The 15,414-nt window shown below is 46.2% G+C and overlaps 1 protein-coding gene across 2 annotated transcripts in view; it reads left to right on the forward strand.

Moving 5' to 3' along the window:
- The window catches only part of FOXK2 (forkhead box K2), a 69,495-nt gene that overhangs the window by 39,530 nt on the left and 14,551 nt on the right, over positions 1 to 15,414 (forward strand). For both annotated transcript variants that reach the window (XM_059907395.1, XM_059907396.1), the window contains exons 2-6: positions 1,543 to 1,737; positions 4,424 to 4,571; positions 8,114 to 8,260; positions 13,371 to 13,564; positions 14,382 to 14,557. In XM_059907395.1, coding sequence (XP_059763378.1) covers positions 1,543 to 1,737; positions 4,424 to 4,571; positions 8,114 to 8,260; positions 13,371 to 13,564; positions 14,382 to 14,557 — 860 coding nt within the window. The remainder of the gene's footprint in view (positions 1 to 1,542; positions 1,738 to 4,423; positions 4,572 to 8,113; positions 8,261 to 13,370; positions 13,565 to 14,381; positions 14,558 to 15,414) is intronic.

A 15,414-nucleotide genomic window follows, 5' to 3' on the forward strand; every position in this document is an offset into this window, starting at 1 on the left:
AAACAACACAGTGGATGGCGAGTGTCCAACTGTAGGAAAAGCAAGTACTATTGACATCTTACAGTGGGGCTGAAGGTAGTTTGGTTTTTTCATTTTAATAAACGTTTGAGTGTTTGATAAATATTTGAATTAATCCTCATGGTACTCTCAGAGAAAGATGCTGTCATCTGTTCTGTGGATGAGGAAACAGGCACAGAGAGGTAACTGCTCTGCAGGATCGGATGCCCTCGTGCTGGGTGAGGATGCTTGTTCTAACAGCCTGACCTTCCTGCTGAACAATGACTATCGCCTGAGGACAGGGGCTCGGGAACTACAAATGGGAGGAAAAGGAGGAAACTTCCTTACTCCCATAATTGTTATATATATTGTGCTAGAAATTAAGGCCAGTGGGGTCTTAATCCCCTTCTTTTCTAGGCCTGGAGTTGATTATTCAAATCTCATGCTAACGACAAAGGGGCAGCTGCAATTGTGGGCTTCCCGTTTGTTGTATTCATGTGATTTGCTTGTTTTAATTACCTTTTTAATGTATGAAACTGGGCACTTGTTCATTAATTCCAACAAGTGTGTACTGAGGGCCTTCTCTGTATATACCAGGGACTCTTCTGGTCTCCATGTTATAGCAGTGAACTGAGCTTTGTTCTAATGGAGGTTGTATCCTATTGGGGTGACAACAAGCAAAAGTGGGGTAACATAGAATCATGTGGCCAGAGTGAAATGAAGAACAAGGCAGCAAGGGGAGGGTGTGGGGCGGTAAGGAAACCCTTGGATAGGCAGCTGAGGGGTGGGAGGGGACCCCTGGGTAGTGAGCAAGGGGAGGAACGGACAAGAGGCAGGGATGTGGGGTCTGACCCACAGTGGGGTGGGGGCCTCTGGGGTATTAAAGTGGAGGGAGGACAGCATGAGAGAAGGATCTCGAGAAGGAAAGAGCTGTGCCCCGAGGGCAGAAGAGACAGAGGCTGGCCTTTTTGTATCTTTGAACACCACATGCAGATCTTGCTGTTTTAGAAACACCCTGGCTACTGGCTGCAGACAGACTAGAGTGGGTACCTGAGAGAAGGGCTGGGCAAGAGATGTCATCAGAGGTAAGCAGGTGAGGGGCGTGCCTGGGGCGCCTCCTCCTTGTGATGGGACTGTCCATGCACTGCAGGGTTAGCAGCATTCCTGCCTGGCCTCCACCTACTCAATGCCAAGAGCACATCTCCAGGTCCCAAGCCTGTCTCCAGAGCCTGCCCAGTGTAGATTAAGTGGTATTTGAGTCTTTTTTGAGTCTCCTCTCCCTTTTTTTTTTTTCCTGTTGGGCTGGTCTAAATGATGTTTTTGCTTACTAGTGTTTTTAAATCATGTGATGCCTCCTTTGTGTTTCACTCATTAATCGACTTGTAACATGTGAGGTGAACTTGAAGTGGGCTTCTTTCCGACTCTTCCATGCAAGTCGAGGCTCCAGTATGTCTGGGGACACTCGGGCTCTGCAACCTGTTGTGGGTGGGGCATCCTGCCCACCGATCGGCAGATGGACGCTGACAGTTGGCTTTTCTTTTTTAGGTGCACGTTCAGGTTCCCGAGCACAAACATCAAGATCACATTCACTGCCCTGTCCAGCGAGAAGAGGGAGAAACAGGAAGCGCCCGAGTCCCCAGTGAAGCCCGTGCAGGCTCACATCTCGCCGCTGACCATCAACATTCCAGACACCATGGCCCACCTCATCAGCCCCCTCCCCTCCCCCACAGGAACCATCAGGTACACAGCAGCATCCATGGTAGACGGGGTCACCATGGGGTCAGGGTGTGCATGTGCCAAGGTGGACATGACCCTGTCCAAATTTCAGTCCTTGCCTCTTGCAGTGGGACATTCAGAAGCCATGGTACGTCACAGTAGTGGGCAGCAGCACACAGCGACGTCTTCTCCCTTCCCTGGTGCTGACCTACATGGAGAGGGAGATGTTGAGGGCACTTAAAATATTGTTTAGTTTCTGAGCACTGTTTGCTCTTAGTTTCCTGCATATGAAACACGGTTCCCAAATGTTCCTTGTTTTCACTTGTGGATTCTTTTATTTGAGTGTAAGTTTAAAGGACAGATGATTTGTCTTATTGGTCTAAAGTGTGAGGTGGGTTTTCAGTTGCATTTTGAGTTTTTTGGTTTGCTACAATTTCGTGCAAATTTTCATGACTTACACTTTGGATTACTGAGTTTGACCACAGTGAGGTGACAAACTTCTGTTTGTCCTGATGTCCTAAGAGAGACTGGGAGCCTCAGGAAGTGGAGGATGGTGCCTTCAAGGCGTGCTCTCCACTGCATAACCCAGTGCAAGATGGTCATGTTGTGCCGCGCTTTCAGGGGGCAGTAGCTGAGGGTCAGGTCAGGAATTGCCCAGGACCAGCAGGCGCGACCCTAGGACAGGGCTCAGATGGTCGGTCCTCCTGTGTTCTGTTGGGTCTTAGAAGAGTGAAGTATGTATTCAGGCATCTTCTTCCATGTGAGTAATGTTAGACTTAGGTGCAAAAGGAACACATTTGCTTCTCTTGAGAGCCAAGCTCCTACTGTCCAGGTGTGTCCGCAGGGCATGGCTCCAGGCAGAGAAGGCCTTGCCTCGTCCACTGGGACTGACCCCTACATGTAGCAGAGCAAGGAGGGCACAGAGGGAACACTGGCAGCTCTGGGTTGTAGCTTTCAGTCGGACACTTCTGTTTCTTATCTTAAAAGCCAGCATGCACAGAAAGGTATCCTTCTGGAAAGGCCTGGAAGGAGTGTCAGGTAGACTCTGGCTGCACCCTTGCTTGGTGTTGTGTGAGTGCAGCTGCTCTCGGGCCCCTTCTCTGCCCCCTGCCATGGCTGCTCCGCTGAGGATGCTGCCTCTGTCTCTCCCACTTGGTTGAATTTGTCTGCATGTGACTAGATGGACCAGGTAGTAAGTGTGGCAGTGGGTAGGCAGAAGTCAGCAGCCGGTGGCCCGATTTTTATTCAGCACTGTGTGAAAAGTGCACAGAATTCACAGAGGAAGAGGAGAAAGCCCGTGTTTACCCACGTGGGACAGCGGCCCACAGTGGAAGCAGCAGCCTTAGGGTCAGGTCACTGGCAAACTGCCTGGCCATGTGGAGACAGAAGTTCTGTGGGCGCTCAGGGAACTGGAGGTGGTTGGAAACTTTAGGGTTTGGGTCAGGAGCTGATGCAGTCTCTCCTCACCCCCTGCCCCATCTTCATCCTGTTTTCCTTGCTCATCCCCTCTTCATACCCCACCACCAGCACCGAGCAGCAGAGCACCCCTGCTGTTGAGACAGCTCACGGTGGTGGAGCCCACCACCACCCAGCCAGTGGGGCCACTCACCACATTGACCGTTCATTTATGTTAGCTAGTTTTAAAATCATAAAGTGGGAGTTCCAAGAGTGTGGTCCTGCCATCTGTCTTGTTCCTCTCTCCCCAGTGCTTTAAGAGTTGTTCCTGCCATGCGGTAAACACTTGTTTCGTGGGTGAGTGCATATACTGACGGTGCATGTTCATGGTAGAGAGTCCAGTAGTGCTTCAGAGGGTGCCAGGTAATAGTGTGTTGTTCCACCTCCTGGGCCCCTCCTTTCCAGTTCAGTTTTTTGGAGGTAACTACTGTTTCTTAGGTATTTTTTCCAGAAATTTTCTATACATTTGCAATACTTGACTTTTTTTTATCCAAAACATAAATGAGATCTAACCATACATACTGTTCTATAACTTACTGGATTTTTAAAACAGTCTTATCTTGGCATCCTTCCATTTCAGTAGCTTGTTCTCTTTTGTAAAGTATAATACTGTACAGAAAAGGGAGAATAAGTTAAATACATAACTTGGTGAATTACCACAAATGAATGTGGCTCTTAATCAGCAGACATCAAGAATCAGAACATTCTCAGCATCATGGCCAAGCCCTACCTTGTGAAAAAAGAAAGTGCATGTTTGAAAACAGGTTCCTGTTTCTGATTTCTGGGTGTTCCCTGTGAGCCCGTCACAGCCTGCGTGTCTGTATCCACGGCCTCCTCCCCTCTTTGTGCGTCCTGTCTTCAGCCTCGCTGCTGTCCCCCTCTCTTCAGACTCCCCCTGACCTTTCCAGTGTAGCTGGAAGCCATGTCCTTTGTCACAGCCTGTCCTCAGCTTCCTGGTGGGAGGGGGCGAGCAGAGCAGTGGTCTGTGTTCCTCTACCAGGCCGAGTCCTGGAGCCATCATTCATGGTTCTGTGTCCTTGGTAAGTTCCTAAGATGACACATGTGGAAGCAAATACCTGATTTCTTAGGGTGATCTTAAATTTCACAGAGTTAATGAGTCCATTTTTCCATGGAAAATGCTGAAGTTCTCTTACTTTTAAAATTTGTTTTCCTTGAAATAAGAGTCAGTTATTGAAACAGAGTGCGATGTACGTTTTACCATAGACTGATAGGAACAACCTTTTCTCGTCCACAGTGCTGCGAACTCCTGTCCATCCAGCCCCCGGGGAGCAGGGTCTTCAGGGTACAAAATGGGCCGTGTGATACCATCTGACCTCAATTTAATGGCCGACAACTCACAGCCAGAAAATGAGAAGGAAGCTTCAGGTGGAGACAGCCCAAAGGTAAATGTTTTATAGCCTCGAAACAGAACCCAGGGCCTGTTGGGGAGCCAGCTGTCCTCACTGCATTGCCTGCATGTCAAGGAACACCCCCCCAGGGCCTTTTGAGAAGTGCACGTCTACGCGGATGTTGGGTCATTGCTGAGCATGTTCTCAGTGCTGGGCACTAGAGATGCGTTCTTTTGGTCATTCAGCACTGGGCCCTCCTTGGTGGCAGCTATGGGCCCAGGTCCTGAGAGCTTGAACCCTTGGTCCTCACAAGGTCACTGCCTGGTGTCCTAGGAGACCACTCTTAGGATTTAGTCCTCCTGTCCCAGATGCTGAAGGTTGTACACACACATGTCTGAATGTACATGTGAACACATATGCACACAAACACACTTTAGAGAGGGCACATCAGTTCCCCTTTTGGATGGTAATTTTTTTTTTTAAATTTTATTTATTTATTTAATTTATTTGGCCGCATCGGGTCTTAATTGTGGCATGTGGGATCTTCGTTGCGGCACACAGGATCTTTCATTGTGGCACGCAGGCTCTTCGTTGTGGTGCGCGGGCTTCTCTCTAGTTGTGGAGCACAGGCTCCAGAGCGTGCGGGCTCAATAGTTGCAGCATGCGCGGGCTCAGTAGTTGTGGCACTTTGGCTCGGTAGTTGCAGCACACAGGCTTAGTTGCTCTGCGGCATGTGGGATCTTAGTTCCCTGACCAGGGATCAAACCCACATGCCCTGCATTGAAAGGTGGATTCTTAACCTCTGGACCACCAGGGAAGTCCCTGGATGGTAATTATTGATGGCCCACAGTAGGACCCTGCTTATTTCTATTCTTTGACCCAGTAACACCCCTTCTAGGACTTCATTTAAGGGAAATGGACAAAAATCTCAAAACAAAAGTTCATATAAAACAGAAAATTGAAAGCAACCTAAATGCCCCTAACTGAGAGAAGAATGATTAAGTAAGGGGATATTATGTGGCATAGTTACTGATATGGAAGTGCTCTTGATATAATGCTACGTGAAAAAATAAAATAAAACCAGGCATAGTGTTACTTTATGTACTTATAAAATGTGGTATATTCGTGTCATAGGACACGTCACAGCCATGGAAATGGCTAAGCCGTGGCTGCGCACTGTCTCTCCACAGCAGCCAGGAGCCTCTTGCACAGGGTGCTGGGCAGGGGCAGACACAGAGGGGCACCCTCTGTTGGATTCCATTTTTGTCCATAGTCCATTTGCCTGTTTAAAACCAGGCAAAACTAAATTGTTTCAAGATGCATTCTTAGATGGTAAAACTTAAGTCACAGTAAGGTTATGATTAGTATAAAATGTCAGGAATAGTAGTGGCCTCTCTGGGAGGCAGAGGGGGCACGAGGAAGCTTCTGAGACGTGGGCTGTGTTCTCTCTTGACCTAGTGTTGGTTGTACTGTTGTTCACTTTACAAAAATTTGTTTTTACCTGATATGGGTGTATTACGGGCTTTTCTGTCTGTGTTATGTTTTTCAATATAAAAAAGCTTTTTTAAAAAATTGAAATGTATAGAAGAAAGATAACAAACACAGCAGCATAGGCACAGTGAGGAAGGCTTTGTACTCTCACCTGGTGTGTACTCCAGCTCAGCCACTCCACCGTCCCTTTCCTGTAACTCAGCGTGAGCTCACTCAGGGGACAGACAGGGCAGAGCCTGGCCCAAGTGCTCAGGAAATATCAGCTATTTAAAAGCGGGGTGCTGGGGACTTCCCTGGTGGTGCAGTGGTTAAGAATCAGCCTGCCAGTGCAGGGGACATGGGTTCGAGCCCTGGTCCGGGAAGATCCCACATGCCGCGGAGCAACTAAGCCCGTGTGCCACAACTACTGAACCTGCCCTCTAGAGCCCGAGAACCACAACTGCTGAACCCGAGTGCCAGAACTACTGAAGCCTGCGCGCCTAGAGCCCGTGCTCCACAGCAAAGGGAAGCCACTGCAATGAGAAACCCGCGCACTGCAACGAAGAGTAACCCCTGCTCGCTGCAACTAGAGAGGGCCCGTGCGCAGCAACAAAGACCCAATGCAACCATAAATAAATGAATGAATGAATGAGTGAATGAATGAATGGACGGATGGGATGCTAACGGACTTCCCTGGTGATCCAGTGGCTAAGACTCCCAATTCAGGGGGCCCGGGTTTGATCCCTGGTCAGGGAACTAGATCCCACATGAACTTAAAAAAGATCCCACATGCCTCAACTAAAAAAAGATCCTACATTGACGCAGCTAAAGATCCTGCACGTCACAACGAAGATCCCGCGGGCCACACCCTGGTGCAGCCAAATAAATAAATATTTTAAAAAATAAAAAAAGTAAATAAAAGTGGGGTGCTGGGATAACAGGTGGTTCAGTCTTCCAGTGCAGAGCACATGCCCACGGCCAGCTGTCAGGACTAAAGTTAGCCTGTACAGGTGAAGCCTGCATTCCGTTCTTTGGCACTTCACTTTCCTTCCTCACCCATCCTACAGTCCTCTGCTTGTCTGCCTATTTGTATTTATCTCTAAACAATAGCTAAATTGTTCATTTCTAAACCTCATATAAGGAATATCATCTTGAATGTATTCTTTTGCAGCTTACTGTTTACATTCAATGTTAGGTTCTGTGGTTTCTCTGTTGATATGTGTATTTCCCAGTTCACAGCCAGAGGTGCACCCTCTCCCCAGTGGGCTTGTGCACGTGTATGGGGTTCTGAGTTGTCACAGTGGCAAAGAGCCACTGGTGGCTCTGAGTGCGCTGGGACCAGGAATGCCAACATCCTGTGGTGTGCATGGCAGCCCTGCACACCTGAACAATGCCTGCCCAAGTGCCTTGGACCCCGGTGTGGGAACCCTGCGTCTGGCTCCTGGTGCTTTCCTCTGCGTGGGGTTTTCTTACAGGAGGAGCCTCTTGATGGACACTTGTTTCTGAGTGGTCCTTACTCTGGCGCTGGGGTGTTCAGCATTCCTGCCCCATCTCCTTGGGTGTATGAGGACCCCCACAGGGGCCTGAGAGAGGGTGGCTCACTCCACCCTTCGCCACCACTGTCCTGGCCCAGCTCTTCACTTGACTGCTAGAGCCACGTGATGGTCCTCTGGCATGGTTTAGTGTGCATGCTGTGGACCCTGCTGAGGTGAGGCAGCTTTTCTCATTTTCTTATTCTTTTCGTTTTTACCATTTGGACTTTTTCTTTATGTGGTTTTAATGTTCTTTTTTATGCTGCTGTACATGCATCCATTTGCTTCCTCCAAATTTTCCAAATGCTTTCCCATCATATTATATTACTTTTTTTTCTTCCCCCTGCCACGCGGCTTGTGGGATTTTAGTTCCCTGACCATGGATCAAACCTGGGCCCTCAGCAGTGAGAGCGCAGTGTCTTAACCACTGGACTACCAGGGAGTTCCCCCCATCACATTAGATTACTTTTATAGGAAGGAAAACTAAGCATTATCATAGGAATGCTCAAAAATGTCAAGAATCCTGAATTTTAGTAAATTTAGTAAAAATTTTGATAACTTCAATACTTTTTTTTTTTTTTAACTTAAACACAGGATGATTCAAAGCCACCTTATTCCTATGCACAATTAATCGTACAAGCAATTACGATGGCTCCTGATAAACAACTCACCCTAAATGGAATTTATACGCACATCACGAAAAACTATCCCTACTACAGGACTGCGGACAAGGGCTGGCAGGTAAATCCATTTCAGTTGTTATTAAATGTTTCTGTTACATGTCTTGTAGATGCTGGTTGGCAAATGAGAAGAGAATTGAGCTGCTATGTATGTAGCTGGGGCACAGGTAGAATGAGATGAGTGAGGGTCTCTTGTGCCGAGAAAGGAAGAGGCCTGCTGTTGCCACACTCTCTCTGACCTCCTTAGCGCAGAGTGGGAGGAATAGTGGTTCTAGAAGAAATCTCAGCACTGTTTCTTACTGTTATGGTCTCCATGGATGGGAAAGGTGTGGATCGTTTGAGATGTTTCTCTTGGACCAGTGCAGTTCATATGTCTAAAGTGAGGGAGAGTTAAAAATCTTGTCCATCCATTTACTTTGGCATTCTTCTGTCTTCCTTAGCTATACGTCTGCTGACATACGTAGCTTTTTGAAGTTTGCACAGAGATGGTTTTCAAACTGTTTTACTGAGGAACCCTTTCTTCAAAAGATACCTCCTCCAGTTGGCCAGTATACAAAACAGATGAACACAGCGCTGCCCTGTTTCAATTGTCCACCTGTACTTCCAGCCTATTCCTAGGCTGTCTGTGAATCCAGGCCTCCTCAGAGGACACTTTGAAATTGGTGCATAGTATTTCCATTTTTTAGCTTTTTAATTTAGTTTAATTTTTAAACCTCTACATTGTGTATGTTTTTCCTTGTTCTGCATGTCTGTGTTATGTGTGGCCATTTACTAGGTGTTTAGCAAGACCTCACTAATTCAGACAGTATGGGAAAGGGTAAGTTTGAAGTATGGAATAGTAAAAGCATCACAAAAGAGAGAAGAAACATACATTTACATATTTTGAATTTATTAAGTAACCAGGAATGGCTACAGAATTCCTTTGAGGCTTAATGAGTAAATGATCCTTTGAAAAATACATCTGTTGAACCATAACCATAATCAAGTGATGTGGGCGGGGTAGGGGGTAAGCCATTCTGTTTACGGAGGGTAAAAACTCTTTTCTTCTATCTGCAGATGTATAAACGTGTTGTAATAAAAATAGTATTCCAGCCAAATCCTGACTCTTTCCTCTGTAAGGGGTCTTTAGTCATGTAAAGACTAAAGGTACGAAATGAGACCTAGCCTATCCTCCTGGCCTGGAGCATCTGTGCCCTGCCCGCCTTCCTGTTCACAGCAAGGTGGCATTTCTTAGTTGGCCATGAGGGAAACAGTGGCTCGGGAGAACACTTCTGTATCCAGCTACCTGGCAGTTCTCTTAAGATGATGTACAATTAGGTCCCAGCAGTACTTACCGTATTTTAATCTGTAACAGTGAGGTTGTGCTTCAAAGAAAATGAAAAACAAAAAGAAGCAGAAGCAGACGACAGTCTATATCCATGTCCATGTCACACAGCTCCCTGGGCACAGGCAGGTGAGGTCTGTCACAGAGTGTCCTGTCCAGGAACTGTGTGTGGAATTCTGATGATTTGAAATGCCAGTGAGCTGGGTTGTAATGGGAGTGAGTGTTTCTGAAAAGCCTGGCCAGACTTTCAGTGGTGTGTTTCCCTTCTGGTCATATTTCCCTGTGCTTTGTAGCATCCATTTACGGGAGAACTGATTCCATGCATCACAGGGTTTTCTTGCTAAAGAAGACTGAAGGCTGAAGGGCGACCTCCTCCTGGCCTCGGGGTCCTGGGGAGTAAGTCAGTCAGGAGGGGCCGTGATCATGGAGAGGCGAGGCCTGTGGAGGTGACCCCTGAGTACACTGATTGCTGCTGGCTCCTGAAGTGACTTCACAGCCCACTTAGAACTGAGAGTTATAAACACCCTCTCTACTGAACTGTCATTAACGCTTGTTTTTATTGAAACATCTTCTTTTCTGTCCAGATAAAGGTTCGTAAGGGTGACTGCGCCTCTTGCCCGTGTAAGGCTGTTCCTGGGACATTTCACACCTCCTGCTCCAGCTATTTTAGCGAGAAAGGGCTTTCTTGCTCCAGCCCTCCTTTAATTCATGGATATGCACTCAAATTCCTGTCCTCAGCAGTCCTTGCTCTCCCCAGCATGCCCGCATGTGTTGTTTTCTGCCATGGGACTCTCTGAGCTGCCCATCCTGAGGGACTGCACTTACAGACTCTACACGGAAGGCTCATTCCCATTCCCTCTCTCCTGGATGAAAACAAAAAGCCTTCTATTTTGCAACCTTGTTTCATAAAAGACCCATATCCTTTTTCTTTTGAGAAAAAAAAAAAACCAACTGTCAACCAAAACAGCCCATTTTTCAAGCGTGGATTTGCAGACTGCATCCTGCCCTCCCCAGTGGGGCAGGGGAGATGGCAGTGCCATGCTTCTCGGAGCTCAGGTCCCGGTGCTTGAGCCCCTTGCTCTGCCTCAGTTCCTAAGATGACGCCTGCGGACACTTCCCACCATGCCAATTCTGAGCACTTAATGGAAATCCATGTCTCCTTTCAGACTTACTTTTTGTATTATGCAGTCTACCCATGCCAAAAGCTTATTGATTAATCCGGAGCAAACTTGAGGATAAAGCAAGATGGTCTGAGTAACACTAGCTGGAAAGATGGCATATCTCTTTTGGTTGCATACTTATGCCAAAATGTTTCACTTTGTTATGACTTATAATTTTACCCCGCTCAGAATTGAGGTATTTGTTGTGACTGAAAAGTTTGAGAATTCTGGAGCTCTTGGCCTCTGAAAGGACCAGAGCTGGTTTCTGAAAGTAGAGGGAGTGACTTGTGCTCACCCACTCCCTGCACACTGGACTCTCCTCTGGAAGGTCCTTCCCTTAAATTTCTTTACAAGTCCTTACTATGCTGAGTACACATGGGCAAATGCTCAGTGCTGAGTGGGACTAACAGACACAAACTGCCCATGAGAAGTGTAGGTTACGGGCAGGAAGGCTGGAGGCGCTCAGGGAGGACGGCACAGAGCAGGCACGAGTGATGAGCTCTGTGCCTTTCCCCTTTGTCAGCTGGGCTCTGGGAAGCAGCCCCTACTGGGGAGAATTTGGGGGAAAGAGAATGTGCACAGTATTGAAGATCCTTTTCTTCGTATTTAGTTTTAAATAATAACCTGCCTTCTCCCTGAATACTTTAAAATAATTTCTGAATCACTGGAATTGAATCAGTGTGGTTTAAATGTATATAGCTTGGTTTGGTCAAATTACAAAGGCCTTAAATTACCTTAGAAATACAATTATTTATTCTATCTGTGTATACATTAAATATCTCTTATTACCTCTTCATGTTTTCTAGAGTCTTGTTGGCTGGAGAATCACAGGTGACCAGTAATTGGGGTCATTTGTCTGTGAGATTGTTGTTGGAGCGCAGAGGAAGTTAGACCCTCTTTTGATGGTGCAGACTGGGTTCTGTTACATTTTCAGAACAGAAAATAGCAACTCCCTGACCTAAGGACTTAACTGTACAGTTTGTCCGTGGTGTGAGGGTTAACGGAACAGCTGTATTGCTGATCCTGGTCCTGACCTTTGTCAGTGGGTAGAAATCCTAGTGCCCAGTCCCCTGAAGTAGCACTTCCTGCCTCCAGATTCCCACTGTGCTAACCTCCCTTTCTCCTCCTAACAACATGCATGTGAACCTACTTCACCCCAGTCAGTGCAGTTCCAGCCTTCACTTGAGGCTCAGCACCTCCCTTGTCACGTGTCACCTAGCACTGTGGCTTATAGTGGTCACTTCTGAGCTCCCATCTGGGTGCCGGCCTCCCACGGCGCAGTCAGGAACTCTGGACCCTCACCCACAGTTCACAGTGAGAGTGTCTTCCAGTGTCATCATCTGGGCTGGCTTTTCTCAGTCTTTTTTCTTAGAATCTGCCTTCTACTCCACACTCGAAAGGTCTGAATGCAGATGGAGAAGGATTGCCTTCTCTGTCTTGATGGGGGCACCAATAACAGATTCGATTTTCTGGAGGGATTGGTAGGCGTTGGTTGGTTATCAGCCAAACCCTATGATAAAACGTCATAGCAAGTATCTGTGGTTATGCATATATTCTAAATCTAATATACTACATCTGCTTATAAACAATCTCACAAATCACAGACATAGCTTAGCCTGTCCCTTCATGTTGCCAATGAGGTGACTGACATCCACAGGCATTGGTGGTTCGTCGTGGCCTGTGACTGGTCTGGTTCTTGAATAGTCCCTTAGATTGGTTGTAAAGTAGTATTTGACATGTGTTGATTTCTGAGCCACCTCTGGGAATTCAGAATTTCAGGTCGTGACTAGCAGTTCTATTAGAAAGTTAGTTGGAGAACTTAGAAATGATTTTTGGATAGCCAGAATTTTAGTTTGGGTTGAAACTTTAATAGTTTATTAATTTTAAATTTAAGCATTAATGTAAATGCTGAAAGGATCTGAATGCAGGACTTCCATCCAGCTTTTCCTGACCTTTCGTAGGTCTCAGATTTCGGTGCATCAGGGAGCTGTCCTCAAATCATGTGTAAACTGTGAGCTGAGCTTTTTGTAATAGAAAGAAGAATGGACTTAGGAATTGAGAAAAATTTTCTCAATGTGCCTCACAATATTATTTTGAGAATCAAAGTATATAGAAGTTCTTTTATGGGAAGATGGTGTCAATAATATTTCTCAAACTTTGGCTCATTTTTTTCTCCTTTGCTGGTTTGCCAAATACCTTATGCTGGATTAATTCATTTTAAAGGTTGTGACAGTTTCTATAAGCTAATTTTGCGCTCAAAAAAGTATTTTAAAGGAATAGTGGATCTCAGCGCTGTCCTTCTCCAAACAGGGAGAGGTCACAGTGATAGCCCTTGATTTCCTACCTGGTAAAAAGGTGGAAGTTGACGTTTTTCCCGTTGGAAATAGCCTCTTTCTGTGTGGTGTAGATTTCTCACCCCTTCCCCATTCCCAGTTCCCTTCCTTGCCTCCTGGTGCCCATCCTGCCATGCTGTTCACAGTGCCCTGTGTCCTTGTGTCTTTTCCTCTGTAGAAGCCATGTTGCAGCCTCTGAGTAGTCACACCCCGCAGTTCCTCCTTCACTTTGGGGAGGGCCGGTTCCTTCCAGCACAGAGCTGCAGGACCTTTGCAGGGCACTAAAACTGGGGCACATTTTTATTTCTCAGCAAAGAAATATATGAATTCTACGTATTTTTTTATGTTTCATAGAATTCAATTCGCCACAATCTCTCTCTGAATCGTTATTTCATCAAAGTACCACGTTCCCAGGAAGAACCAGGCAAAGGCTCATTCTGGAGGATAGATCCTGCCTCTGAAAGCAAATTAATAGAGCAGGCTTTTAGGAAAAGACGGCCTAGGGGCGTGCCTTGCTTTAGAACCCCTCTGGGACCGCTCTCGTCTAGGTAAGGAAAAAAGACAAACAAAAAGACCTCATTTAATGGTCAGTAAATTTACCTTTGATGTATTGGTAAATTTTCCTTTTGAAAATGAAGGAATTACCAAATGCATTATGATTAAATGTTGGGTTGGGGATTTGGAAAAAAAAAAAAAAGTGTTGGATGCCACCCATGTATTTTTGTTTCTAGTGGTCTGAAACAATTCAGATTATAAAGTTTTACTTGAATTTCATTCCTATGTAACATTGTTGCTTCATTGAATGCATATTGTCAATATGATGAGTCGGCAATATCACGATGCCATGTTGATGAATAATGTTTTTTCCTTTTTCTTGGATGTGAAAAGCTCTTTAAAGCTACATCTTAGCTGCTTAAACTCAAGATTGGTTTATACAGTATTAATTGCCTGATTTTAAAATCCATATTTTTAGCTCCATTAGATTTCTGTTTTTAAACAAAAAAAGAAATGACTGTAACGTTAAGTCTTGAGCCCCAGCTGGCTCGCACGCTGCTGGCTCCTGCTGCCTGGCTGTGGATGGGAGCTGCCTAGGGAAGCAACCAGTCCCACCCCATGCTGTGCGGCCTGTGCTGGGTGTGGAGCAGCGGCACCCTGCATACAGTGGCTCTGTCACAGCCATGCCAGCCTCACTGAGTGTCCGTCTCAGGTCACAGGCATCACACCTAAAGTAAGACTTATGGAACTGTAGTTGGTTGGCAGAAGACAAATGACACCTTTGTTTTTGCAAAATACGCCTATTAAAACAAGGCAGCTTTATGAGTGCTTTACCTGTAAAAATCCACTGTCTTCTTTTTGGTCATACAGAAGTGCCCCAGCCTCTCCCAATCATGCTGGAGTGCTGTCTGCTCACTCCAGTGGCGCCCAGACCCCTGAGAGCCTGTCGAGGGAAGGTTCACCGGCCCCTCTGGAGCCCGAGCCTGGTGCCTCACAGCCCAAACTCGCTGTCATCCAGGAGGCACGGTTTGCCCAGAGTGCACCAGGTGAGATGTGCAGAGGGCAAGTGTGGTGGGAGAGGGGTGGGTCAGATGAGCATGTGAGCCAGTCTCATCAGAGAAGAAATAGCAAGAGGCCTTGGATCCTTTGCACCTTGTGCCTGATACTTTCTGCATAGTACCTGAATGTTATTTTATAGGCTCTGAAAAATTAATTGCACTGCGTTAAAAAAAAAAAAATCAGTCAACATTCTTTTATGACTCTGTGTAGGTGCCTGAAATATTTTAGAATTAACCCATTTCTTAGTTGCTTTATCATTCAAAAATCTATGAAAAAGATTCCCCTTGTAAAGAAATAATATAAATTTGATGAAGTAGACAGTAGCAGCAAAAAAAATGTCTATTTAATGAATAGGTGAGCATTTCTCAGTGTACTTACAAAGTCGCAATGTAGAATAAAAATATGTGCCCTGGGGAATTAAAAAAAAAAAAAAAAAAAGTAGTGTGAAAATGTGTCCAAAGTAATTGTTATGGTTCCTTGTTGGTTGGCAAAATGTGCATTTTGGTATATTGGAATTCCTGGCCATGCTGGCAATACCCCCTGCCAGCCCCCATTCCTGTTGCTGGAGTCCAAACGCCCAAATCAGAAAGAACAGAGACTGGCAGAGCTGCTGGCTGCCAGCTCTGTCTGCACACTTCCTGCTCCTCTGTACCCATCATAAGATGGAGACTTTGATCTTGGGGAACATGGCCCCCTCCTTCAGGCTTCATTGGGCACCTTCTTCCCATATCTTGTGTTGAGGTTTTCTTTTTCATGAGAGAACTGTGGGAAGAGGTGTTGTAAGAAATCTGAACAGGCACTTCCCTGGCGTCCAGTGGTTAAGACTCCGTGCTTCCACTGCAGG

Source organism: Balaenoptera ricei, chromosome 20 (genome assembly GCF_028023285.1).
Source record: "Balaenoptera ricei isolate mBalRic1 chromosome 20, mBalRic1.hap2, whole genome shotgun sequence".
Taxonomy (NCBI): Eukaryota; Metazoa; Chordata; class Mammalia; order Artiodactyla; family Balaenopteridae; genus Balaenoptera; species Balaenoptera ricei.